Genomic DNA, 19,146 nt, shown 5'->3' on the forward strand with positions numbered 1-19,146 from the left:
TTATATATATATATATTGAAATGAAATCGATTCCTTGTACTATCGCCCGATTTATTATAAAACACGTTACTACGTATATATATATATATATGACTATTATATTATAATTTATATTTATAAATTCCCTAAATCTCTTTCTGATTTTAGTTTTCGACAGCTTTTTCTTCATGAAAGAACTTTATAAAAAAGACATTATTATGTATTTAGTTTGTTATACAAATTTGAAATGTCTGTTCCATTGTAAGCTGACACGTGGCACTCCAGATAAGCGCGTAGAATTCAAAAACTCACGCGCCACATGTACGTACACATATATATATATACACACACTATCATGCAACTCTCCACCCTCCCTCTCCGTTGACAGTGCAAAGCAGAAACAGAACACACAAAAAAATCGAAATTTTTTCTCTGCTCTCCAAAAAAAAAAAAAACGCGCCATGAGAACGAGCAATCATCTGATAGGTCTAGTGAACTTCCTCACCTTCCTCCTCTCCATCCCGATCCTCGGCGGTGGAATCTGGCTTAGCAGCAGAGCCAACACCACCGACTGCTTGAGATTCCTCCAATGGCCGCTCATCGTCATCGGGATCTCCATCATGGTCGTCTCCCTCGCCGGATTCGCCGGATCCTGTTACCGGAACAAGTTCCTCATGCGGCTTTACCTCTTCGTCATGATCTTCGTCATCGCTGCCCTAATCGGCTTCATCATCTTCGCTTATGCCGTTACCGACAAGGGAACGGGTCGCGTCGTGTTGAATCGGGCGTATTTGGATTACTATTTGGAGGATTACTCGGGTTGGTTGAAGGATCGGGTCGCCGATGATGGGTACTGGGCGAAGATTAGCTCGTGTATTAGGGATTCTGGTGCTTGTAGGAAGATCGGAAGGAGCTTCAATGGCATCCCTGAAACTGCTGATATGTTCTTCCTCAGAAGGCTAAACCCTATCGAGGTACCTGCTCTCCTGTACACCTTACTAAATTAGTAAACTTGATTTTCGTTTAAAAAAAATAAAAGAAAGAAAGAAAGAGAGTCTCTATTTACTAATTTTCAAATTATTTTCTCAGTTCTGGGTTGATAAATTGGTATCAACTTGCATTTTGGTGCTCTGCTCTGTTTGCATAGAAATTTCTAGGCGGTGAAAACTAAAAAGATAGTGTTTTCCAGTTTTGCTGAGATCTGATGGCGAAAATAAATAGAAACTGTTCAAGAAAATGTAGTATTTTTTGCGGGTTTGATCGTTGGGATACTTGGATATTCAGGTTCTGTAATTCCAGAGAAATCTGGATTCTTTCTCTGTCTTATTTTTTTTAGGGCACCATCCATATGACGATAGTCTACATTATTGAATGATAAATATATATATCCGATAGTTCTTTTAATACGATTGTTTTTCAGCTCTTGATTGCTTTTTGGAAAAATAAGCGACTTTATTGGGAACGTGAATGGAGCCGCTTGAGCATGTGACTCAACTGATGTCGTGTTCCTTTATCTATGTGTGAAGTCTGTTTAAATAAAGAGATTATTGCATCGTACTCTTACGTGGGAGTAAATCTTGATGATTTTGGATAGGCGAAAAGAAGATCCCGAAAGAAGTAGTTGTTGATATCCTAATTTGAAGTTGGTAGTGTTGGAAAGCATGAACACGACATGTGTTATGTTCTGGTGGAGAATCTCTGTTTGCTTTCTCTCTTATGACATTCTCGTGTTCTGAGAAATCTCTGTTTTCAACTTGTACATGATCTCTGTTTTGGCCTATTGAGCAAAATACCTTCTTTTTGTGATGGGTATGCACCCATAATTCAAGCTTTTACCATCTAATACATAAATCTTTACATGGTCTTTAGCTGTTTAGATCATTGCATATGTATGGTATCATCTGACCTGTTGGCTATGCCATGGTCTTCTCAACTTGTACATGATCCCTGTTTTGGCCTATTGTACAGCTTCCTTTCTGTGATGGGCATGCACGCATAATTCAAGCTTCTACTATCTAATATATCAATCTTTACATGGTCTTTAGCCATTTAGGTAATTGCATATGTATGGTATCATCATCTGATTTAGCTTGAACATGATTATATCTGTTTCTGGTGATGGGCATTCAAGCTTTTGCCGTCTAATGTATAAATCTTCACAGGGTCTTTAGCCATTTTAGATCATTGCGTATGTGTGATATCGTCCGATTGATCGAGGAACATGATATGTATTTGTTGCTATCTCTGCAGTCGGGATGTTGCAAACCACCGACAGAGTGTGGATACGCTTATGTGAACGAGACGGTGTGGACTCCAGGAGGAGGGCTTGTCGGGGCAAACCCCGACTGCACGGCATGGAACAACGACCAGACGTTTCTGTGCTACCAATGCAGCTCTTGCAAAGCCGGCATTTTGGGCAGCCTGAAGAAGAGCTGGCGAAAGGTATCGGTTATCAACATCGTGGTTCTGATCATTCTCGTGATCTTCTACGTGATCGCCTATGCTGCTTATCGGAATGTCAAGAGGATTGATAATGATGAGCCGGCCGGTGAGGCCAGGATGACTAAATCACACCCTAGCCATTTCCAGCTTTGATGACGTGTGATGAAGCTTAGGCAGAAAAGATTGAAAACTTTTTATGATGAAGAAAGGTTGAAGCTTTGAGATGTAAAAGTTTGTGTTTTTGGCTTTTTGTTTGTAAGTTTTTTCAAAAAAAAATTATTGGTGGGTTTTAGGAGATTTGGACAAATGGTTGTTTATGTTTTTTTTTTATAGGAACCTACTTATATGGTTTGTAAGATAATAAAAACAGTAAATTACAATTAAATTTCGTTTTTTTTTTTGCAGATAATCTCTGTTGAGGTTAGAAAATGAATGCATAGAATATACATGTATTAGTTCATGCGCTTGCATAAATCTTGTAACTTTCAGTGTTTCCAAGGCTAAAAGTGAACACGTTATGTTGCCTTGTAATCAACGCCATAGGAGGGCTACACATTACGATGAAACTAATAATGATAATTAAAATTAATAGCAAAGTTTAATTTTTATTTCTTTCTATTAGTATAACAATAAGCAAACCCATATAAAAGATAATTCTGCTAAAAAACTACAACTTCATGGGGAAAACATGTATACAGTAAATGGTTTTCATTGTTCTTGCATTGCTCGGTTCTGGTTCGAAGTTTCATTTTCACGGCTCTGTTCCGGGCTCCATCTGGTTATGGTTTGTTCCTCCACAGTATAATTCTCCAAACATGACGACAAGTCTTCGCCTTTACCGTCCCCACTGACGTACAGAACCAACAAGGTTTTCGCTACACTTCCACATAACCGAACAGCGGAATGGATATCGGACCAGACCCTTAACCGGAAGTTTCCGCCATTGCCATCGCCATCGCCGGACTGAACCAAGACTGCGTACTCAGAATGAACCAGAGATGGATGGTGACGGTAAGCGACGAAATCCACACCGTATTGCAGCCCGGATCTCACAATCCAGTTCTTGGACCGTAGGTGAGAATACGCTTTGTAATAGATCGGAAAGTTTGGTTTTTTGGATTCCATGATTCGCCAAACTTCTGTTTCGTTCTCCAAGAAACGATCTTGAATGGAGATCTTGATGCACTTCAGGTTGTAGAACAGGAAGAAAGCTTCCTCAAGGCTTAACTGAAACCATCTCTTCTCTTTATCAGCTGAAACAATGGGTCTGCCGAAGCAGCCATGATCGAGCAGCTCTGCCCGTTCAGGCTCCACGGCGAGAAGGATGTTGCAACTCGAGAGGAACCCGGAAGCCTTTGATTGAATCAGAGAGGATCGAAGCTCTGATATAGTCTGGGAAATAGGTTCTGCAAGAGCTTTTGGCTCTGCACCTTTCCATTTCCACCTTGGCGCCATGGAAGAGTAGCTGCAAGCTGCAAAGAGCAATAAAAAGATCAATCCTTTGAATTTGATAACAAATAAAAAACCGCATAGTCGCATCGAAACGTCTTTCGTTTCTACAAACTATTGATGCATCACCACCAATTCATCATCTTGCATTTGGTAACAAGAGCTCATACAGACATTACGTCGAACAGGTTATACGCAATCTCTAACCATAGGCTCGTTAGAACCCATATGCTAAATTCGGAGGAGGAATTCCTGAGAACCAATGTTTACCCATGAAGAAAAATAGAAAACTTTCCCCGAAATCAATCAGAAAAAAGGCTACAAATCCCATACTTTCCTCGAAATAGCAATGTATCCCAATCAAAGATTGTAATCTCTCACAGACTTTGATTTTGCTAGCATTAGTTGCAACTATTGTGAATAAAAAAAAGTAAAACTCGCAGACTTGGCCGTGAAAATACCTCTCCCCAGCGAGAGAAACGCCGGTTTCCTCCCCAAATGAAGTAAAAATCACGAACTTTCTGGCTTGTATTCTCAGATTCAAATTACGTAGCTTTCATCGACCACTTTGGTTCTGTAAGATTCTTTGTGGTTTCAGTTTTTCACCGGAGATGGCCTTAAAGAGGGGACAGTTGGAATGTCTGACCCAAGACAAATGGGTATATGTAAAAGATAATTTGACTGAACTTACACGAATCTGGTCAGAGACAAGTTCTGTTAAAGTATCTAATGAATTAGAATTTAAAATTAAAATATTTAAATGCTATGCAAAACGCGAACGATAGTTTATAAATAGCATCACACACTTTGTGAAAAGGCCAAAAAGCTGCAGTTTTTCTGGATTGATTCCTCTTGGGAAAAGGTGGGCAAATGATGCTTTTGTTCCTTTTCTTACAGCTGGAAAGGTTGCGTTCTTAAATATGTAGGATTTGATATGTGCATAGAGAACGCAGGCTCTCTGATTCAACCCTACGATGGGTCATGTCTTGCTTCTGATCTCGGTGATCTCCTGTCTTCACCTGATATGTTTATCAAATCAGCAGAAAACAGGGTTTGTCTTCCATGGCTTTGACCAATCAGATCTTTCTCTTGATGGGTCTGCGAGAATTCTCCGAAATGGTCTTCTTCAGCTAACCAACGCTTCTCAGCATCAAATGGGCCATGCTTTCTTCAAGCCGCCATTTGTGTTGGACCCATCTGAGCCACTCTCTTTCTCGACTCATTTTGTGTGCGCTTTGGTACCTAAGCCTGGAGTTGATGGCGGCCATGGCCTCGCCTTTGTTGTATCTTCTTCCTCAGATCTCACACACGCGGAACCGACTCGGTACTTGGGGCTTTTCAATGTCACGACGAATGGACCGTCATCTTCTCATCTGTTTGCTGTTGAGCTCGACACCGTTTTCAGTCCTGAGTTTGATGATATCGATAATAACCATGTCGGAATTGATGTGAACAGCCTTATGTCAGTTGCTTATGCTCGTGCTTCTTACTTCTCCGACGTCGAAGGGAAGAATAAAAGCATAAAGCTTTTGAGCAGAAACGCTCTGCAGGTCTGGGTGGATTACGAAGGAGCTGTCCTGAATGTTTCTCTGGCCCCTCTTCATGTTCAGAAGCCAAGCCGGCCTCTTATTTCAGCAGCATCCATTAATCTTTCGGACATTTTATCCAGCAGAAGAATGTTTGTCGGATTCTCTGCATCTACAGGGACATCGATCAGTTACCAATATGTTCTCGGGTGGAGTTTCAGCAGAAGCAGGGAGTCATTGCAGGAGATAGACATCTCAAAGCTTCCTCGAGTTCCTCGTCCGAAAGCTGAACATAAGAAACCGTCTCTTCCGCTTGTGGTTCTGCTCGTTCTGCTGGCTATCATGGCGTTGTCTGCTCTTGGAGGAGCTCTTTTCTACAGGAGAAGAAAATATGCAGAAGTTAGTGAAGATTGGGAAAAAGAGTTTGGTGCACACAGGTTCTCTTACAAATCTCTATATAAAGCAACAAAAGGGTTCGGCAAGGATGGATTTCTAGGAAGAGGAGGTTTTGGAGAAGTATACAGAGGAACTCTCCCTCTCAGCAGAGAAGTAGCGGTGAAGAGAGTGTGCCATAATGGCGAGGAAGGTATGAAGCAGTTTGTGGCTGAGATTGTGAGCATGAAAAGCCTAAAGCACAGGAATCTGGTTCCATTTTTTGGGTATTCGAGGAGAAAAGGTGAGTTTTTTCTTGTGTCTGAATTCATGCCCAATGGTAGTCTTGATGCGCACTTGTTTGATGACCGAAAGCCGGTTATTTCTTGGTCACAAAGAGTTGTGATTCTCAAGGGTATAGCCTCTGCCCTCAATTACCTGCACATAGAAGCTGACCAAGTTGTTCTACACAGAGATATCAAAGCATCTAATGTTATGTTGGACTCAGAGTTCAATGGAAGGTTAGGGGATTTCGGCATGGCCAGGTTTCATGACCATGGAAGCAATGCAGCCACAACAGCCGCTGTTGGAACTGTAGGATACATGGCACCAGAGCTAATAACAATGGGAGCTTCAACTAGGACCGATGTGTATGCCTTTGGTGTTTTCATGCTGGAAGTAACCTGTGGGAGGAGGCCCGTGGAACCTGAGATGCAGCCTGAGAAACAACAGCTGGTCAAATGGGTTTGTGAATGCTGGAAAAGGGCATCGTTACTTGATTGTAAAGATCCGAGATTAGGAGAGGAATTCTCACCAGAGGAAGTGGAGATGGTTCTGAAACTAGGGTTGCTCTGTTCAAGCATTGTGCCAGAAATGAGACCCACCATGGAACAAGTGGTGCAGTACCTAAACAGAAACCTACCACTGCCGGATTTCTCACCATACACACCAGGAATCGGTGCTTTTGCTCCGGTGGTTGTTGATGCAGCCTCCCTCTTAGCCTCTTCCGCTTCGTGGAGTTTGTCAGCTCTCTCGATCTCTCCTTCCTCGGCCAACAACTCATCTCATGTTTCGCTTTCAGTCAATCATTTGCAGGGACAGAGACTGGAGTCAATGAGCAGTCTGAATCACACTACAGAATCAGAAAAGCCTCAGAGCTTATCAACCGGGTAACAGCATTGTATCCTCTCCTGCAGACATCCAAATGGTTAAACAGATCTTCTTGTCTCTTGAGTTTAGTTATCTGTCTTTGTTTCTATAACACAGTTGATTTGCTTGATAGAGAAATGTTTTGTATAGTTGATGTGGTGAGAAGGTACTGCTACCAGTGGCCATGTTTTACTCATACTCATAGTCACTTCATATAAAAAAGGATCCTGAAACTTGTGGTTATGTTTCTTTGTAGAATTCACACTTCATCTCTCTTACTGTGTGTTTAGTTCCCAGACAGAAGTACTCGGCTACACACCTAAAAATGGAATTCAAAACCGCTAAGCGAACGATTATAAACTCACAAATTGGAAACTTTACTAGAAGAATCATGGGATAGAGGACAAAATACAACTTTTTATATTGTATCAGATTCAGAAGTACAATACACGTAAAAAAGGTGGGAGCTTTACAAGCTTCCCACTCAAAACCCTCCAGTAAAAACTCATAAAAGGTAAATAAATTACGCCATAAACCGTAGTTATCCAAGATAATCAAGGTCACCTGGTTCTAATCCAATCCATCAAACTCGCGACATTATTAGAGATATCCTCGATCGTGTTACTTTGTAGCGCCACAACAATGTCTTCTCGATAACTCTCCCTTGCTTCGTCTAGTAGGACTTGGAAGATCTCACATTCGATGTTGTTTGTAAGCTTGGCTCCTGAATAACCTCTGCTAAATTTCAGACGAAACTTGTGAGGTGACATCAAAAGAGGGCTCACAAGGGTTTTCGACAAAGCAAGTATCTGATTCTCACTCACCTCCTAGTTAATCGGTCGTACAAGACGGAGTTCTCTGTTTGAAGCACGACGACCCGGTCAAACCAACGCTCTGGAAAGAAGTCGCATCCATGGTAGTCCACAATGTTCCCTCCTCCTTCCATCACATCCTCAAGCTCATCGCACACCTGATCAAGTTAGTAATAATAACTTGTCGCTTATAATGAGACCGAACAAGTAACTCAAGATTGGAGAGAAGGAGAACTCTTCCTTTGTGCAGGGAAGGATTACTGGAAATCCATATATTCTCTATTGGAAATCACATGGTTCATGGAAAAGCAACCATTTCGATGCAATTTGGAAACCCATACGAGAATTTAGAAAGAATTGTGTTCATGTTATCGATTAAAATCCTCTATTTTTTTCCTGATCATGGCTGCGGTACTAGCATTTTTTATCTCTGTAGCTCATAAAGCGTCAACAAAACAATTGAAACACCATGAACATTATTATCCTGAAATTCTAAGCTCTCACAAACAGCTCAGCCCCACGATTAACAATTCAGCCATACAGTTGAAATAAAACCGATCGTTTCCTGCTCAAAAGTGTAATTTTTTTTCTATGGAAAGAATTTGGAAACAACTCCCAGACTATATGAACAACCAACTTATTGCTACGAACTACTAGGCACAAATTCTACGAGGATTCGAAAGGCTGTCCATTAAATTCGAAAATGAAGGAAAAATGAATGAACGTATGCGCAGTAACGCCGCTAAAATTTAGGGTTTTAGTGATTTATCCCAATTTCGAAACTCACCAAATCTTCGTTGATGATGTGACACTCGAGCTCATCGTCCCATCCATCATGTAAATTCTTCTCTTTGACCAAATCTCCGATGCATATATGTCGGAGATTCGTGGCCTCGGCCAACGCAGAAGCCACCGTCGATTTACCGGTCCCAGGCGTTCCGGTGATCAGTATGTTCGGCCTTTGTCGACTAATTCCGTTTCTATCTCCAGCCATTATCGCTCTTCAATCCGCCGCAAATTTTCAGCTCTGATCACTCGCCGCCGTCGACGTCGTCTCAGCCGCCGGAGTTTGGGGTGAATACAGTCAGCGAGGGAAAGTAGAGAGACGGGAGACTAAACTAGGGCTTTAGTAAACAGAACGGTGACGGAGAGTGGCTCGAGACACCACAAACGTGCCGAGTCGATGACGTTAAATCTAACGACGTTAAGATATCAGGCAGATAAAGGGATGCGAAACGGGTCAGTCCAGTTTTGTACGGGCTGGCCCAACAAGGGCCTATTTGCCATTATACTATGCACTAATTTATTTATTTTTATAGCTTATGTTAGTTACTTAGACATTTGATTTGACAGTCCTAAATATTCCCAAAATTTCAAAATTCCTATATTCTCGCCGAATATTTAGTATTATTTTTACCGAAATTTAGTATTTTCGAGTTTTCTAAATTGTTGGAACGATAACTTTCTATAAATTAAATATTTTTCTCCGCGACCTTAAATTATCTGCGCTGTCGAATGATTATTTATTAGCACTCTAATATCGTATTTCGTTGGTCGACCAAAAACACCTTTGGGTTTGGTTGTGCTTCTGGTTATCGGTTTTGGGCAAAGTGGGGACGAACCGGGCCGCATTGAATATCCCACCACCTAAATCATTTAATGCCTTTTTTTTTTTTTTTTCTTCTGAATGCTGCTTTTACCCTGAAATTTGGTTTTCGGTAAATTTGGACAAAACTCGTATTTACTTGAAAGGGTTCGAATACTAAACAAACAAGAAAGGATAAAGATGCATCACACCATCGTGGCACTGATTACAGAGGTTATAACAAAAAATAAATAAAAAAAAAAGAGTATTTACATTAAATATACCAAAAGCAGAGTTACGATGCTTAAGATCTGGAATTCTGAATCTCTCTCCTGGTTTTCAATGTAACCCACCAAAATCAGCTAAAGACAGGTGAATTTTGAACAGCGGTAGCTTAGGACATGACCCCAGCTGGGTCAAAGGAAGAAACGCTTACTTAAGCGGCTTTGGCTATGTGAGAAAAGGAGCACCATCCCAGATCTTGTAGCAAAAGAACGACATCTTTCGCCTCTTGCCCTTCTTGAAGCCATCTCTCGCTCTCTATCTCTTGATTTGCATGCGTTGACTCATTCTCGCCCTCTGATGATCTCCTTCTCTTCTTCTTCTTCATCATCATCGTCGTCGTCATCTCTTTCCTTCTCTCGCCATGCTCAGTCATCCTTCAATAAAACACAAAAAAAAGGGGAAGAAACAAACAGAGAAGGATCAGAGACACTGAGGAGAGCAAACAAAAAGGGCGGCAAACAAGGAACACAAAAAAAAACATAATTACTCTCTGGAGAGAGCCAAGTGCTGTGTGATCCCGTAGAGGCAGAGAGGAAACCCATAGCTCCCACTCAGAGTCGTGGTTAGCATTTCTTCTCCCTTTGATTTGGAGAGAAAGGATCAGATCAAGCAGTGAAGTGGGATAAAAACTTGTTGGGTCTCGTTGAAAAGGAAGAAAGGGGAGATCTTGGAACAGGATCCTGAATCCGGCAAGGGGAATATAGTATATGGTGTATTGTACTCTCTTTTCTATATATATATTATATATATAATATGAAATTATTACAGGGTATAGGCTGTTTTGTCCTGTCCCTCTCCCTCTCCAAGACAATGCATTTATTATAGTCATAAAAGAAAAGGGCTATTTAAGTGAGAGACTATCAAGGGATAGCCCTTATTAGTAAAAGGGACAATAACTAATGGGAGATTACGTGTGAATATGTGTATGCCAACAACTCGGGTTTTGATTCTTTTCTTCTCTCTTCGCTTTTTTTTTGGTGATAAAAAAGCAGCGAAAAAGAGGGCGGGAGGGACTTTTTCTCTATTACACTCGTTTTTTTTTTATAACCGAATATTTTGAACCAAAATATACACTAATCTCAAAGTTAGAGATCAACGATTTAATTTAGAATATATATTTATCTATCTGAAACCCGAACCTAAATCCTATAGAATTGAATTTCGGGTTTGATTCTATAGATTCGAAAAATTCGAATCGGTCCGAATCCAAAATCCTCGGACCGAGTGTGGGTTCGGTTTGGGTCGGTCCCACACTCGGTCCGTTTGAGACCGAGAGCGAAAGTTTCTTTCCATGGGACCACGATCATACCGTTTTTTTACCATATCCTCTGAATGTATTGGAGCAAATGAAACAGAAACGTAAGACTTTTACACGATTTTCACGTGACTTACCAATAGCATATCCGTATCCAAATATCACTGCTACAAAAAAAAAAAAAAAAAGAGATGCAGGCTCCCTTTACTAATATATACACGGAAAGAAGAATCCATGCAACACGTTGGAAATTAATCAAGTATTACAAAAAAAAAAAACAGTAAACTAAAGGTGACAAGAACAATTATATATAGTGAATATCTGTATAGTATTTAGAGAAATATATGCGCTTCATGGGAGTAATTACTGAATGTGATAGGGAGGATCATCAACTAATTAAGAAGAAATCAAGTATTTTTTATATATAAATTCAGATTCATTTCATTGATAAATGCTGCTCTGTAAAAAAATGAATTTGTTCATTCGATTCCATCTAATTAGAGGTTCTCATGTTCTATAAACACCTAATAATATAATTATATAGGATTTTTACTTAATGAAAGAGGTGTGGTATGCAATTGTAACTTACGAAAATTGGGGTTCATTTGGTGAGAAGGCAAAACAAACGGGCTTACATGGAAACTTCAAACGTTTGCAATTTTATAAACCGACCCCGATGATCCAACGGTTGAAATCGTCCGTAGGATTCGCTTCGGATCCTGACGTGGCGAGATCTGAACACACCAGAAGATACCGTATGTGTACGGCTGCCACACTGTAAATTATACCAAACACGGTGAAAAAAAGTCGTCTAATAAAGGTAGGTGTGGACCGTGTGGTGTGCTGTAGAGTTATGCACGTGAGCGCACTGGAACTTAACCCGGACGTATTGCCGTTAGTGAACCGGATTTGAATGTCGGCGACAGGTCCGATTACCCTTCTTTTGTTTTCCCGTCGTAGAAGATCGATACTTCCGTCTGGTCGGTGTCCCTTCGGATTCCCAATCCTAGAGGCAACAGAACAATCTTGTTGGCGTCTTTTGGAGGAACCCTAATTCATCGATTTTTCTCTGATCAAATTGGTGTTCGGATGTTTTGATGTGCAGTGTCCGATCCCTGGGTTTGTATTTCTGTTCCATTTGGCGGATTTTATTTGGTTGGGTTACTCTTTTTTTTTCCTTCCACAAGAGCTGGGTATGTTCATTAACGGTGATCAAATTATCGTATGGATGATCGTCACTTTGCTTGTTTTTCTCGTTGTTTAGGTCGGCTGCTGTACGGAGACTGTATGCTGTGAATTTGTCGGCTCTATCAGTGATTGTTCGAGTTTGCGGCTGCTTATTTTGAACTGAGCTCGTGTTTCTCGTTGTTGAGGGTTAAGATATGGATTTGATAACTAGCTGCAAGGTATTCCCTGGAGATTTTGTGCTTGTAGGTGTGAAATTTGTTCGGACACGAGTTCTTTTACTGGGTTGGATGAAAGTATCTGGTAATCATTTGATGATGATGTATTGTGCAAAGTGCAAAGGTTTAAAAAAGAGTTTCTTTGTTAATGCCCATTCATTGTCCGGTCTCTAGTTCATTTTAGGTGTAAAAAGCTAGTCTTGACCAGGTAGCAGTAGTGGGTTTTGTTTCGCCTCCATGTCAGTCACTGCGGTCTACCTCAAAGTTTATCCTGATATCTTTGCAGGATAAACTTGCATATTTCCGGATAAAAGAGCTGAAGGATGTGCTCACTCAGCTTGGACTCTCAAAACAGGGAAAGAAACAGGCTAGAACTTTCTGCAAAGTTTCCGCTTTACAGATTTCTCAGCTTAGTTAGCAGGAAATTTTCACGATTTTTATAGGCTGCAATAAAATTTTCAGTTCCCAAATTGATCTTTCGGAAATCTGTGTGCAGGACCTTGTTGACCGGATTTTGGCCATGCTTTCAGATGAAGAAGGTAAATGAAATTTTTTATTAATGCCTGTAGAGAAATTAGGTAAAACTCAACAGTGCTAGCTCTATGCATGGCTGATAAGCTTCTGTCCTTCTTGCCTATTGACAGCTGCCAGGTTATGGTCTAAGAAGAATGTGGTGGCTAGGGATGAGGTTGCACAACTAGTCGATGATACCTATAGGTGTGTGGTTGTTTGTGCTACAGTTTATTAAACTGCCAAGTATTCTCTTTGTGAGTGTTACTAGTGATCCAACTCTCTTTGGTATCACAATTTATTATGTGCTTCACAGGAAAATGCAAGTATCTGGGGCAAGTGATCTAGCATCAAAAGGACAAGTTGGCTCAGATGCCAGTAATGTGAAAGTTAAGGGGGAAGTTGAAGATCCCTTTCAATCTGATATTAAAGTTCGGTGTATTTGTGGAAATTCTCTAGATACCGACTCAATGGTACAGGTAATTAGAGTAGCTCTCTGTTTCAAATCTTGTTTATCTTCTCAGTTAAGCCACTTGTGATTTATTGTGGCTAATTGTGTGATGAAAGCTTGTTAAAATGTATGGATAGATTTTTTTTTGTCACCCCTACTGGTTTAAATTTTCATTTGGTAACTTCAGTGTGAGGACCGCAGATGTCACATCTGGGAGCATGTTGGCTGTGTTATTATCCCTGAGAAGCCGATGGATGGAAATCCATCTCTTCCTGACTCATTTTACTGTGAAGTCTGCAGACTTACCCGTGCTGACCCGTGAGTATCTCTATAGTTTCCCTACTTTACTTTGAGTTTTAGGTTAATAGTTTATATTATATCGTTCATCCTCTCACACCATAAATCACCCCTAAGAGAATTCAAGAAGAGAAAGAATTAATTGGATATGCGCTTCATTCCAGATTCTTTTTCTTCTGTCTTCCAGAACTGTGTATTTGAATGCTAGTTTTGTTTTTTGTCATTAGATCCACTCGGTTTCTTTAGATTTACCTCTTAATTATACCTATAATTGTGAAGCTTTTCATGGATATGCTCCATGGTGTTTTCTCTGCAGATTTTGGGTCACTGTGGCGCATCCGCTTTTTCCGGTAAAGTTGACTACTACAACTATCCAAACTGATGGGTGAGTATATCGTACTTGATGTGCTACTGTGATATTGAATAATTGGAAATTATTTTTTGTGCATTTATTCCTGGCAATGCTCTCATTCAAAATTATAAATGTTTTAAGACTTTTTGTTTGGAAAGCCAAAGCACTTTAATGGACTGGTGTGAATGATATTTCAATTTTCAGCTGCCTGTTTCATTTTGCATCTTAAATAATGCTATTCCTTTCACAGTTCTTTTATCAATGATGAGTTCAGTGATGGATCATTGGCATTATACGAGTTAGTTGTTAGTGATGGGAAGACTTTTTATTATGAGAATTTGTCAGAAGAATGGTAGACTAAAGTGTCAAGTATGGCTACTGCTTGCGGAACATTGAGGGTTAAGTGGACTGCCTTCCTTCTTCCTAATTGTTTTGTGGCCTTTCAAGCTCAGAATTATGGAAGCATTTGTTCAATTGTCTTGAGTATTGACAATTATCGTTTCCTGGGGTAGATGTGCAATTTGTCTGTAAGAAACATTACGACAGATTTTGCTTTGTTTTAATACTCCTGTTTAAAACGTTGCAGTACAAACCCAATGCAGAGTCTGGAGAGAACGTTCCAAATCACAAGGGCGGACAAGGACTTGGTGGCGAAACAAGAGTATGATGTTCAGGTTGGTGATCTTAACTAGGTAAGCAGTTGACTTTATCGTCTACTTGTATATTTTTAACCGGCAGTCCATGTTATTCTTTCCAGGCATGGTGTATGCTTTTGAATGACAAAGTTCAGTTCAGGATGCAGTGGCCTCAGTATGCTGATCTGCAGGTCAACGGTATGCCGGTCACATCCTCTGCAATTATACTTGATCTGTAAAGTTTTAATCTCAGTGTTTATTAAGATTTACTAAGAACTGTGGGATCATGCATTCCTTAAATATAGTTATAAACTCGTTAGTTTGTTTAGGCATTGAAAAGTCTTTGGGTTTTGTTCTTTTCATGCTACTTTCTATAGAATATCTAAATTTTCTTGTTAGTGTAAATCACGATCTTACTGAATAAGATTCATAACATGTTATCTGATGTGGGAATCATGGTAAATTGTTATCCTTTTGTAGGTATACCTGTCCGTGCTATTAACCGACCTGGGTCACAGCTTCTAGGAGCCAATGGCCGTGATGATGGACAAATTGTACGTATTTCATCTCTTTGCGGTTATGGTCTTTTGTTCTTGTTTTGTTTCTCATGTGCCACTTATATCAAACACATGTAATTAATGATGCTGTATGTCCACATCTCCTGTTCCTTGTTTTGGCAGATCACACCTTGTATCAGGGATGGTATTAACAAGATATCCTTGAATGGATGCGATGCTCGTGTTTTTTGCTTTGGGGTTAGGCTTGTGAAGCGAATAACTCTTCAGCAGGTACTTCTATTTACTGATCAGATGCCACTTGGAAAATGTTCAAAGGTGTTCACTGGTGCAGTAAGTACATGCATTTGCAAATGGAACCTGACAGTGTGTATAAAAATACTCAAAATTGGTATCGCAAGTAATTCTAATCTATCGGAGGCCTGGTGTTAATTTAGTGTATGAGCATGCCCGATGGTTTATCTTGTTATTTCTGTTTTCTCCCAGTTTATGTGAAAATTGTTATGCGGAAATCTGTATCGGATTTCAAGTTATAGGGTCTCAGCTTGTGTGTGGCACACTTTTTTCTTTGACCTTAAGTGAGGAATGGAACTTAGTCATTTGTAATCCATGGATGAAAACTTGAGCGTTTAGAATACTGTTGTTTTCTTAATGTAAGTTTGTGGCAGAATATTGTTTTCTTTTTTTTTTTTCTTTTTTTGTGTCAACTATATTTTTGGCTATTGCTAGAGAAGTGATGTTTATTGTGAGGTTCTTTGTGCTTCAATTCTTGGCAGGAACTAAATATTATTGTCTCTCCGAGTTCCTTTATTTTTACTGTTATTTGATTCCAGGTCCTAAATATGATTCCAGAGGAGGCTAAAGGTGAGCCTTTCGAGGAGGCTCTTGCCCGTGTATGCCGATGTGTTGGAGGTGGAACTGGAGGTGATAATGCCGACAGTGATAGTGACATTGAAGTCGTTGCAGATTTCTTCACTATTAATCTGCGTTGTCCTGTAAGACCTCTCAGTAGCTTGTAGCTTGGGTTTTATACTCACAATTACATCTGTAGTTATTGTAGGTTTATCATATTGTTCTGTATCTCTCTTTGGACTATCTAATGGTTAATCTTGTGTATTTGGTTCCATATTTTGGTGACTGATTTGTGTTCATCTTTTCTGTTCTGCCTGTAATTAGATGAGCGGTTCCAGGATAAAAGTTGCTGGGAGATTTAAACCCTGTGCACACATGGGCTGTTTTGACCTCGAGGTGTTTGTGGAGCTGAATCAACGTTCCAGAAAGGTAGATCTCTTAATGTAATCTAGATAACCGTCATATCTCCCTGATATTTTCTTGAATCTATTGTTCTCTTGTTTGCATAACGATAGTGGCAGTGCCCAATTTGCCTGAAGAACTACTCGCTGGAGCATATAATCATGGATCCTTATTTTAACCGTGTCACGTCCAAGGTAAATTCCATATAGTTCTTGGATTTTGGTTATCTGATATTTTTAATACTGTACATTGAGAACCTCCTTGGTCTATACGCACTACAGATGAGACATTGTGATGAGGATGTGACTGAAATTGAAGTGAAGCCTGATGGTTCTTGGCGTGTGAAGTCAAAAACTGAGAATGAGCGTAGGGAATTGGGTGAACTCACACAGTGGCACTTGGCTGATGGTAATCTCTGCCCTTCTGCTGATGAGGTTAAACCAAAGGCGGAAACATTGACCCTAGTTAAACAAGAAGGTTGTTCAGATGGTCCGACTGGTCTGAAATTTGGAATAAGGAAGAGCAATGGCATTTGGGAAGTTAGCAAACCTAATACCAATGATTTTTCATCTGGAAACAGAGAAGAGAAGCTAAGATATCAGGAGCAGCAAATTATACCAATGAGTAGTAGTGCCACTGGAAGTGGTAGGGATGGTGATGAGCGAAGTGTAAATCAAGAAGCTGTTGGAGCCTTTGATTTCCCAAACAACGGGATTGAGCTCGATTCTATATCCATGAATGTTGATTCAGGGTATAACTTTGTTGACCGGAATCCGCCTGCATCAGCTAGAAATACGGAAGTGATCGTTCTAAGCGATTCAGACGGTGAAAACGATGTCCTGGTTACATCCGGAGCGGCTTACAATGGCGGCAATCAAACTGATACCGGGGTAAATTTTCAACTTCACCCGTCTGGTATGATGACTTCATACTGCGAGGACCCGAACACAGTGGCCGGGGGCAATTCAGGCTTGGGTCTTTTCAACAACGATGATGATGATTTTCTGTGGCCGTTGCCTCCTGAAACTCATGGAGGTCCAGGTTTCCAACTATTTGCACCTGATCCTGACATCTCAGAAAGTATGATCGGTTTGCCTCATGGTTCACTGAACTGTCTCCCTGCAATAGATGGTGGGTACACCATGGCTCCGGAGACATCCATGGCATCTGTTCCTATGGTCCCAGACTCAGCTGGGCGATCCGAGGCAGACGCAAATGATGGCTTAGTTGACAATCCTCTGGCATTTAGCAGAGATGATCCTTCACTTCAAATATTTCTCCCAGCAAAACCCGATGCCTCAACTCAGTCCAGTTTTAGAAACCAGGCTGATGTGTCGAACGATATCCGTAACGATGATTGGATCTCGCTTAGTCTAGGTGATAGCGCATGTGGGAATCATGGAAATCATGGTGAGGCGGCACCCACAAACGGGCTTAACGTAAACCGGCCGATTTCTGGAAGGGAAGACGCTTTGGATACATTGACAGAGACCGGTTTGTTCCCTGACTTAAACTAAGTTATCAGTAAGAATCTAACTAGTGGTTATTAGCATTAGACTTATATGTATCTCTATTCTCATCTTCTTCGCCCATGAAATGCTCGGGTATGTAACCAATTTAAAAGACCTCTGTTAAGTAAAATATTGCTCTTTCTTATGGACAGTCCTCTCTTATCTATTCAGGTCAAGGTGCTCTATTTCATGCCTATTTTTTAAAAAAAAATTATTATTATTACTGGTACTGACTGTGACTGGGTATTTGCAGCTTCATTGCTTCTGGGAATGAATGGGAGCAGGCCAGAGAAAGCAAGTAGACGAAGATCAGATAGTCCATTCTTGTTCCCGCGGCAGAAGCGTTCTGTAAGGCCCCGGCTGTTTCTCTCCATTGACTCCGACTCTTCTGAGTGATATGCAATGATTCTTTCTTTTTTCCGGCTGATACTGCCGTCTCTACCCTCTCCCGTTCCCCGTTCCCCCCGTTTGTTTCTTGGACCATATGGTGGGATGATATTTTTTTTTGGGTGTCATTTGATTCTTAACACTAATATCCACAGAACAATCAGAAGCACCAAACAGCAGGTGGGAGTTCTCCAAGCTATCCTTGATTCCTCCACTCTCGCCTTCCGATTCCCGTGAGTAAGCGATTTGTTCAGTTATATTCCGAGCTCGTTTGTTTACACTGTTTTAAACTCTCTACAGTATTTTTTTTTTCACCCCGAGCTCGGGTTTTGTGCAGGATGATATAGTTCGAAGCAGAGACTCGTTTTCTGCAAGTGTTAATGGAGGGGGAGAGGGGCTTCTGCTTGATTCCATTCTTGTGGTAAATTGTCTTCTTCTGATGGGTTTTTGACTGTGAAGAAAAAGGTGCTTTCTTTTCTTTGTTTTGTCATTTGTAAAGGTGCGGGGAAACCATAAGGCAAGCCGGATTTCTGTCTAAGGAGAGAGCCATAGAGAAAGTAGAGCATCACTTGTAAATGCCCACTCTCCTATTTTTTCTTATTTATATACCCACAAAAAGAAAAAACATCACACCATTCGCTGGGCTCTTTTCCATCCGCAATGTGAATTTAATGAATTCACCTTTGAAATTGTCTGTGTGGGTGTCGTTTTACTTACAAGGCTGAGATCATAGATCATTATTGTTCATGTCTCTGTGTGGTTTTCCTGTTGTGTCCTTTTGCGGCCACATACTTTGTTTCATAATCTCACCTTTTTTTAAAGCAAGTATTTGTCTTTTTTTTTTTTTTTTGATTGGGCATGATTATCTTCCGACCTAAAGATAATAATATTAAATTAACATTGATACTAATAATACATAACTAAGTTGGAATAAGACGAGTGTCTCACGGAATCTGGACGTGGATCGTATCTTGAGT

General features: G+C 40.5%; 6 protein-coding genes across 10 annotated transcripts; 3 read left to right on the top strand and 3 right to left on the bottom strand.

Annotated features, from left to right (window-relative positions):
- Positions 1 to 339: 339 nt before the first annotated feature.
- Positions 340 to 2,713, top strand: LOC104799483 (tetraspanin-3). Its single transcript, XM_010522038.1, has 2 exons — positions 340 to 953; positions 2,230 to 2,713. Exons 1-2 carry the CDS (start codon positions 441 to 443, stop codon positions 2,572 to 2,574), a joined length of 858 nt encoding a protein of 285 aa, XP_010520340.1. The 5' UTR covers positions 340 to 440; the 3' UTR covers positions 2,575 to 2,713.
- Positions 2,714 to 3,045: 332 nt separating this feature from the next.
- Positions 3,046 to 4,519, bottom strand: LOC104799484 (tRNA-splicing endonuclease subunit Sen2-2). 2 transcript variants are annotated; one of them, XM_010522039.2, is made up of 2 exons: positions 4,332 to 4,519; positions 3,046 to 3,893 (listed from the first exon to the last, which is right to left on the bottom strand). In XM_010522039.2, exon 2 carries the CDS (start codon positions 3,874 to 3,876, stop codon positions 3,130 to 3,132), a length of 747 nt encoding a protein of 248 aa, XP_010520341.1. In that variant the 5' UTR covers positions 3,877 to 3,893; positions 4,332 to 4,519; the 3' UTR covers positions 3,046 to 3,129. The 2 variants fall into 2 exon arrangements, with proteins under 2 accessions (XP_010520341.1, XP_010520342.1); XM_010522040.2 differs by lacking the exon at positions 4,332 to 4,519 and adding an exon at positions 4,204 to 4,293.
- A 136-nt stretch (positions 4,520 to 4,655) lies between these two features.
- Positions 4,656 to 7,190, top strand: LOC104799487 (L-type lectin-domain containing receptor kinase I.9-like). Its single transcript, XM_010522042.2, has one exon. It carries the CDS (start codon positions 4,845 to 4,847, stop codon positions 6,939 to 6,941), a length of 2,097 nt encoding a protein of 698 aa, XP_010520344.1. The 5' UTR covers positions 4,656 to 4,844; the 3' UTR covers positions 6,942 to 7,190.
- Positions 7,191 to 7,314: 124 nt separating this feature from the next.
- LOC104799485 (adenylate kinase isoenzyme 6 homolog) lies at positions 7,315 to 8,905 on the bottom strand. The gene is made up of 3 exons (XM_010522041.1): positions 8,517 to 8,905; positions 7,742 to 7,887; positions 7,315 to 7,655 (listed from the first exon to the last, which is right to left on the bottom strand). The coding sequence occupies exons 1-3, from the start codon at positions 8,721 to 8,723 to the stop codon at positions 7,478 to 7,480; spliced, it is 531 nt and encodes a 176-aa protein (XP_010520343.1). The 5' UTR covers positions 8,724 to 8,905; the 3' UTR covers positions 7,315 to 7,477.
- Positions 8,906 to 9,489: 584 nt separating this feature from the next.
- LOC104799488 lies at positions 9,490 to 10,347 on the bottom strand. The gene is made up of 2 exons (XM_010522043.2): positions 10,087 to 10,347; positions 9,490 to 9,973 (listed from the first exon to the last, which is right to left on the bottom strand). Exons 1-2 carry the CDS (start codon positions 10,167 to 10,169, stop codon positions 9,751 to 9,753), a joined length of 306 nt encoding a protein of 101 aa, XP_010520345.1. The 5' UTR covers positions 10,170 to 10,347; the 3' UTR covers positions 9,490 to 9,750.
- Positions 10,348 to 11,763: 1,416 nt separating this feature from the next.
- LOC104799489 (E3 SUMO-protein ligase SIZ1-like) lies at positions 11,764 to 18,920 on the top strand. Of its 4 annotated transcripts, XR_769585.2 has the most exons (20): positions 11,765 to 11,973; positions 12,119 to 12,260; positions 12,544 to 12,624; positions 12,754 to 12,796; positions 12,902 to 12,974; positions 13,084 to 13,246; positions 13,406 to 13,536; positions 13,832 to 13,900; positions 14,454 to 14,541; positions 14,625 to 14,700; positions 14,983 to 15,056; positions 15,183 to 15,290; positions 15,851 to 16,012; positions 16,194 to 16,298; positions 16,385 to 16,465; positions 16,553 to 17,765; positions 18,036 to 18,130; positions 18,325 to 18,402; positions 18,507 to 18,590; positions 18,669 to 18,920. XR_769585.2 is itself a non-coding variant. In XM_010522046.2 (19 exons), exons 2-18 carry the CDS (start codon positions 12,237 to 12,239, stop codon positions 18,373 to 18,375), a joined length of 2,637 nt encoding a protein of 878 aa, XP_010520348.1. In that variant the 5' UTR covers positions 11,764 to 11,973; positions 12,119 to 12,236; the 3' UTR covers positions 18,376 to 18,406; positions 18,507 to 18,920. The 4 variants fall into 4 exon arrangements, 3 of the variants coding, with proteins under 3 accessions (XP_010520348.1, XP_010520349.1, XP_010520346.1); XM_010522046.2 differs by having other exon boundaries at positions 11,764 to 11,973; positions 18,325 to 18,406; positions 18,507 to 18,920; XM_010522047.2 differs by having other exon boundaries at positions 11,764 to 11,973; positions 18,470 to 18,920.
- The last annotated feature ends 226 nt before the right edge of the window (positions 18,921 to 19,146 follow it).

This window comes from Tarenaya hassleriana, unplaced genomic scaffold (assembly GCF_000463585.1).
Source record: "Tarenaya hassleriana unplaced genomic scaffold, ASM46358v1 Cleome6, whole genome shotgun sequence".
Classification (NCBI taxonomy): Eukaryota; Viridiplantae; Streptophyta; class Magnoliopsida; order Brassicales; family Cleomaceae; genus Tarenaya; species Tarenaya hassleriana.

Bases quoted from the DNA above. Each gene is read 5' to 3' on its own strand.
- LOC104799489 (XM_010522046.2), top strand. From the start codon at position 12,237: ATGGATTTGATAACTAGCTGCAAG. The intron at 13,537-13,831 runs GTGAGTATCTCT...TTTTCTCTGCAG, and splicing joins AGACTTACCCGTGCTGACCC to ATTTTGGGTCACTGTGGCGC. The intron at 14,701-14,982 runs GTATGCCGGTCA...ATCCTTTTGTAG, and splicing joins TGCTGATCTGCAGGTCAACG to GTATACCTGTCCGTGCTATT.
- LOC104799483 (XM_010522038.1), top strand. From the start codon at position 441: ATGAGAACGAGCAATCATCTGATAGGTCTAGTGAACTTCCTCACCTTC. The intron at 954-2,229 runs GTACCTGCTCTC...CTATCTCTGCAG, and splicing joins GAAGGCTAAACCCTATCGAG to TCGGGATGTTGCAAACCACC.
- LOC104799487 (XM_010522042.2), top strand. From the start codon at position 4,845: ATGGGTCATGTCTTGCTTCTGATCTCGGTGATCTCCTGTCTTCACCTG.
- LOC104799488 (XM_010522043.2), bottom strand. From the start codon at position 10,169: ATGCTAACCACGACTCTGAGTGGGAGCTATGGGTTTCCTCTCTGCCTC. The intron at 9,974-10,086 runs GTAATTATGTTT...GTTTTATTGAAG, and splicing joins CACTTGGCTCTCTCCAGAGA to GATGACTGAGCATGGCGAGA.
- LOC104799484 (XM_010522039.2), bottom strand. From the start codon at position 3,876: ATGGCGCCAAGGTGGAAATGGAAAGGTGCAGAGCCAAAAGCTCTTGCA.
- LOC104799485 (XM_010522041.1), bottom strand. From the start codon at position 8,723: ATGGCTGGAGATAGAAACGGAATTAGTCGACAAAGGCCGAACATACTG. The intron at 7,888-8,516 runs GTGAGTTTCGAA...TAACTTGATCAG, and splicing joins ACATCATCAACGAAGATTTG to GTGTGCGATGAGCTTGAGGA. The intron at 7,656-7,741 runs GTGAGTGAGAAT...TCTGAAATTTAG, and splicing joins TACGACCGATTAACTAGGAG to CAGAGGTTATTCAGGAGCCA.